This window comes from Carassius gibelio, chromosome B15 (assembly GCF_023724105.1).
Source record: "Carassius gibelio isolate Cgi1373 ecotype wild population from Czech Republic chromosome B15, carGib1.2-hapl.c, whole genome shotgun sequence".
Lineage (NCBI taxonomy): Eukaryota > Metazoa > Chordata > Actinopteri > Cypriniformes > Cyprinidae > Carassius > Carassius gibelio.
Window position 1 is genome coordinate 9,045,386 of NC_068410.1, and position 6,197 is coordinate 9,051,582.

The 6,197-nt window shown below is 40.7% G+C and overlaps 1 protein-coding gene across 1 annotated transcript; it reads right to left on the minus strand.

Moving 5' to 3' along the window:
• Positions 1-5,229: 5,229 nt before the first annotated feature.
• Positions 5,230-6,197, minus strand: LOC127972083 (olfactory receptor 1-like). Its single transcript, XM_052575360.1, has one exon. The coding sequence runs from the start codon at positions 6,178-6,180 to the stop codon at positions 5,230-5,232; it is 951 nt and encodes a 316-aa protein (XP_052431320.1). The 5' UTR covers positions 6,181-6,197.

The window sequence follows — 6,197 nt, forward strand, 5'->3', positions numbered from 1 at the left end:
ACCATCTGTTTTAAGGGGAGGTAGCAAAATCTGACGGTAGCACAAATTATGAGAACACCGTCCATTCCTCACTCAAACCTGCTGGGTGTGATTGTGTGTGTTTCATTGTGAAAGTGAAACTACTTTGTTTGGCCTTCCAAAAGGGGACACAACTAGAAATCAGTGGTTAAGTTGTTTTACAACACTGTTCCAGAACAAATATTCAGATGGGTACAGCGTATTTTATGGAGGACTGTTTTCTGAACCTGCAGAGTATCCTACAATGTGTCTTCACACAAAGGCTGTTCGTATAAAGTGGGGCAGTTCCAACTTTGCAAGAGCAAGTGCTTCTGACTCACAGCCTGTAATTAAGTTTTTTATATTAAAAAAATTGGCCACTGATTATTCAAAGGTAAGTTTTGAGCAGTGTAGAGTAGTGCTTGTTGTTTATCGTTTCTCTGATCACAAATGCAGACATGGTTTTATGCGTACACTGTGCGATATGCAACACAACTTTAAAAAGAAAATATATGTTGGAACCGCAGGCGGTGAGTAAAACTGCTTCAAATATCTCTGTGTTGTTAACTTAGCTATCGGCGTGTAAGCACATCAAGTAAACAACATGCGATGTTGTCATCAAACTGCACGAGTAAAACTGATTCAAATATCTCTTGTGTTGTTAACTTAGCTATCGGCGTTTAAGCACATCAAGTAAACAACATGCGATGTTGTCATCAAACTGCACTTTCCACATGTACAGCTTAAAAAAAAAAAAAGACAACAAAGTAGAACTTAGTCATTTTCCAAAACCGCTAAGCAAATATATACAGTTTAAGTACATACCACGTCGTTGCTGAGGCTGCTCTTGTTAAATTTCAGCCTCTGGATCTGATTCTGGATCATAAATATACGCTGAATCTGACTGTTAGCCATGGTTTGTTTTGGTTGTTTTTTTTTTCCACAGCTTCCAAACGCTCTCAACGCAAAAGCCTACTGGCACTCGTGATTCTTTAGCTCCGCCCACACGTCACGTTTCCAGCTGGTCGTGTTTTTCCGGGAAAAATCGGTACAGACTATCTTTCTCTTATGAATATAATAAAACCAAAGACTTTTTGGAGTTATGAAGGATGCAGTACTACTCTATAGGCACTCAAGATTAACAGGATATTGAGTCAAAACGAGCATTTCACCCCCCCCCCCCCCCCCCTTAACGAAATAAAAAAAATGAAAAACAAAAACTCTTTCATTATAATCACAATCCATAAAAATGCACTTCTCTCTAAAGGCAAGTCTAATGGAGAAGGGCAAGTCAGGATTGGCAATTCATCCTTGCGACACAGAATCAGAAAACACTAGTAAATAATTAAAATATCTCCGTGCTATTTCACCCTGTCACATTTATTTAGTATGGTAGTTCTTTTGCGTGGATTTGAACGCAGAACTGTTCAACTGCTGACGGCACGCACTGCTGCTGCGGGACATGAAACACAGTCGAGTCGCTCTTCACAGGCGTGGTAGCACGGTCTTGTGTTATTTCCACCAGCGCAGCAATTATTATTATTTTTCCATCACTAACTGATATATGTATAAAGTATAAAAATAAGGAGAAACCTAAGACTTGACCGGTTTCTGAACTATGATGTAAAAATTTGACCGAAGCCGGCCCGAGTGGCATAAAAACGAGGGGGGGGGGTCCGCCAAATGAGGTACCGTTTGAAAACTAGCTATAAGTTCACTTTTAGTATGATTGCAGTACAAACTACAAACATATAGGTAAACTAGTAGTGTACTCAATGTTTGCTACTGTTAGACTTAAATGATAATTAAAAGTATACTTTTATATACTAGAATATGGGACAATTTAGTGCCAATGAGTATTTATGCTTAAAAATATACTTGAACTTAACTTAAGTATACTTAGTAAAAGAGACTTGAATCATACTACTTTTTTGTAAGGGTATGATAGAGCAGCTCCTTCATGTAATCTTACCTATGTAATCTTACCATGTTTAGTATCTATGAATTTTTCTTCTGATGATCTAAACGAGAGTGTATATTATATGTTGGTACATAGGCAATATATTAGTGTTCTAAGAATCTTTAGTAATTTTTCATCAACACCCAATCGAGTCCAAATGCAAATTATTACCATGCTGTCAGACAAAGGGCCATGAAACTCTCCAGTACCCCCCACTTGGAATTTCAGCCTTTCTCATTGGACTAGCCCATCCCGAGAGGTGTGAATCTTATCAGACTTTAAAGGCCTCACATCAGTGACTCGCCTTCAGTTGGTGGTTCTGTTAGATTCTGAGATGGGGATTCTAATCTAGTCTTTTAAGGCAACCGTAAGTTCCTGACAGGCCTCTGTCTTGTCTTTCCATTCACCAAAGATCCTAGGATTTCATCTGATGTCTCTCTCAGCTCTTTTTCACTTTCCACTGGAAATAAATTCCTGACCACCACAGAGTCAGAATAAAATGTTTTTGGTGTTCATCACTTTTAACAGTGCCATTTCTAGGCATAGGTAAGCTAGGCGGTCGCCTAGGTCGCCACCAGCTGAAGGAGTTGTACGCTGAACGTAATTATGACATTGATAATAGAGAGTTGTTGGCAGTCAAGTTAGCCTTGGAGGAGTGGCATCATTGGTTGGAGGGCTCGGGGGGTACCTTTCATTGTTTGGACCACCCACAAGAACCTTGAATATATCATATCCGCCAAACGCCAAACTCTAGGCAGGTTGGGAAAGCTCTTTTATTTTGGTCGGTTTAATTTTTCCATTTCCTATCATCCAGGTTCCAAGAACATCAAACCTGACGCATTGTCCTGCATTTTGACCAATCTGAACGCCCGGTTTCTCCCGAGTACATTGTTCCACATAATTGTGTGGTTTCAATGTTGACCTGGGAGATTGAGTCGAAGGTCTGCATGGCCTTAGATGGGGTAGTGCCTCCACCTTGATGTCCTCCAGGTTGTTTAGTTGTGCCAGAGAAATTGCGGTCCAACATCATCCAGTGGGTCATTGTTCCAAGGTGGCTAGTCATCCAGGATTCAATCGTACCATTTTTCCCATTAAGTAATGGTTCTGGTGGCAAACTATGGCTCGCGACACTCGTCATTTTGTATTGACCTGCTGGGTCTGCGCCACTAGTAAGTCTTCCACTCGCCTTCCTGCTGGGCTTCTTTAACCGTAGTCAGTTCCTTTGAGACCCTGGTCACATATTGCGCTAGATTTCGTTACAGGTCTCCCTGCCTCACAGGGTAACATGGTGGTTTTGGACAGGTTCTTGGAGACTACGCATTTCATCCCTCTGCCCAAATTACCATTAGCCAGAGAGACAGTGTTTGCTGTCATAGACAACGTGTTTCGCATCCATGGCCTCCCGACAGACGTGGTCTCTGACAGGGGTCCCCAGTTTATTTCCAAATTTTGGAGAGAGTTTTGTCGGTTGCTGGGGGCGAATGTCAGTCTTTCTTCTGGGTTTCATCCCCAGAGCAATCGTCAGGCAGAGAGGGCCAACCAAGATTTGGAATGAGGGTTGCAATGTTTAGCGTCACAGAATCCATCCTCTTGGAGTCAGCATATCTCATGGCCTTGAGTATGCGCATAACTCATTACCAGTGTTGTCCACAGACCTATCTCCATTTGAGTGTAATTTAGTGTACCAGACACCAATTTTTCCTATTCTGGAATCTGAAGTCATGGTCCCCTCTGCCCACAAATTCTTCCAGGGGTGCAGAAACATCTAGAGTACGGCCAGGGAGACCCTTCTGCAGGTGGGCAAAAGGGTCCGGGGCGATTGTCACTGGTTGAGACCTCCCATCTATGTCGCTGGTCAAAGTGTGGCTTTCATCTGCTGATATTCCTCTCCGCTCATTTGTAGAAAATTAGCTCCTAAATTCATCTGCCCATTTACCATCACCAAGATCCTTAGTCCGGTGATGGTCTGCCTCAAACTTTGTCCGGCATACCAGAGGACTCACCCATGTATCTAAAATCAAGCCAGTTTTTCATTCAACTATTAATCCCCCTGTCCCGTTTCCCCCACCGCTGTGAATCATAGATGGGGAACCAGCCTATGGTGACCCATACTCAGAATTTGTGCTCTGTATTTAACCCATCCAAATGCACACACACAGCAGTGAACACACACACCATGAACACACACCTGGAGCAGGGGGCAGCCATTTATGCTGCGGTGCCCGGGGAGCAGCTGGGGTTTTGATGCCTTGCTCAAGGGCACCTCAGTCGTGGTATTGCAGGCCAGAGACTTGAACCCACAACGTTAGAGTTAGGAGACACACTCTCTAACCACTAGGCCATGACTTCCCAAAAGTACTTGGTGGACTGGGAGGGTTACAGTCCGGAGGAGAGGAGTTGGGTTCCTGCCTGGGACATATAGGATCATTCCCTGATCGATGCTTACAATTGCCAGGTAGGACCCTCTACCAGCATCAGGTGACGCTCCTAGGGGGTGGGGTAATGTCATGGTTTGCGGGTTTGTTTGCTCATTCTGGGGTGTGTTCTGCGCTGATCTAATTGCCTATCAGCACCAGCTGCACTGACGAGCGATCAGATCAGTCGCAGGTGCGTCTCGTTTGTTAGTCCTATATGTAGGGCTGTGTCAGTCATGTTCAGCATCAGAGTTTTACTGTTTTAATAAAAACCTGTGCCTACACTTACACTTACACTTACACTTAATGTGTTGCATATATATATAAATGTCCCATGATAGAAGAATATATTTACAGAAGCAGTACACTTTAATTTTAGACATATTCCAAGGCAGAAACAGAAATTGCATTAGCTATTAATTTACATTTCAGTCCAACTTCCACATTTACCTTCAGCTCTCTTTTACTATTATTGTACAATTTAACACTGGATAATGACTTGACTATTAAATGTTGAGTAGATGAGAAATGTGTTAGAAAATTTCATGAATCAAAAATACCTTAAAATGAAATGAAGATCATAACTAAACTATACAACTGAGTGAGTTATCTGTGTTCTATCTACAACTTATATGCAATAAATAAATAAAATAAATAAAATAAAAAAGTGGGCAATAAAATATACTTACTAAAAAAAAATTGTACACCAGGGAAAATATTCACTATTTCACAAATATGTCATTGATTCTCATTATGTTTAAGAAAAGCCAGAATTACAATTTATATAAATATATAAACAGGGCAAAGTGTAAACAATGGACTCTATTGTATTAAAGCAATTTCAATATTTTTAGTGCATCATATCTGCATGTTCACTTTCCTATTTCTAATTTTTTTCTTCAATGCATCTTTGATGTCTTTAGTTCTGAAGCAGTAAATCATTGGATTGACAACAGGTGGGAGAAGACTGTACCACATGATTAACATAACACGAATGCCAGGTGATATTGCTATTGTCACATCATGCACATAAACAACACATCTGGGCACAAAATACAGACAAATGATGAGTAGTTGAGGAGTGCAAGTTGAGAATGTTTTGTAACGGGCCTGAACATCTGTGATTTTGAAAACAGACGTGATGATAACAATAAAAGAAAATATAATAAAAATCAAAGAGCCCAAAAGAACAAACATGGCACATAAAAATGAAAACAACTTTTTGTGCCTTGTATCTCCACAGGACAGTTTAATTATCGAATTCTGGTCACAGTAATTTTGGGTTATTACATTAGAATCACAGTAGGGCTCATCAAAGGCATGATAAACAATGACTGTCAGCCATGAAATACAGATGATCCAAATCAATGCACATGCCAATAAAATAGTCTTATTTGTAATAAGGACACAGTATCTCAGTGGGTTACACACTGCAACAAACCGATCAATGGACATTAATAGCATTAAGAAAGAGTTAATAGTCCCTAAGTAGTGAACAAAAAACATCTGCACAAAGCAGCTATAAAATGGTATCTCACTGCTATTGAAAAAGTATTTTGCAATAGCTTTAGGCAGCGTGACAGTTCCAAAAGCAAGATCAGACACTGCAAGATTACAGAAGATTAAATAGGTGGGTTTCTGAAGGCTTCTCTCATAAACAATAAATGAAATGATAAAGAGATTTCCTCCTGCTAGTGTCAAGTAGACAAAGAACAAAAGGGTTCCCACGGCTCCATAATAGTGTGGATGCAGTCCTGGAAATCCCAGCAGGTAGAATTCAGTAAAGACAGTGACATTTGTGGGAGTCATGACTCTAGAATGACTTT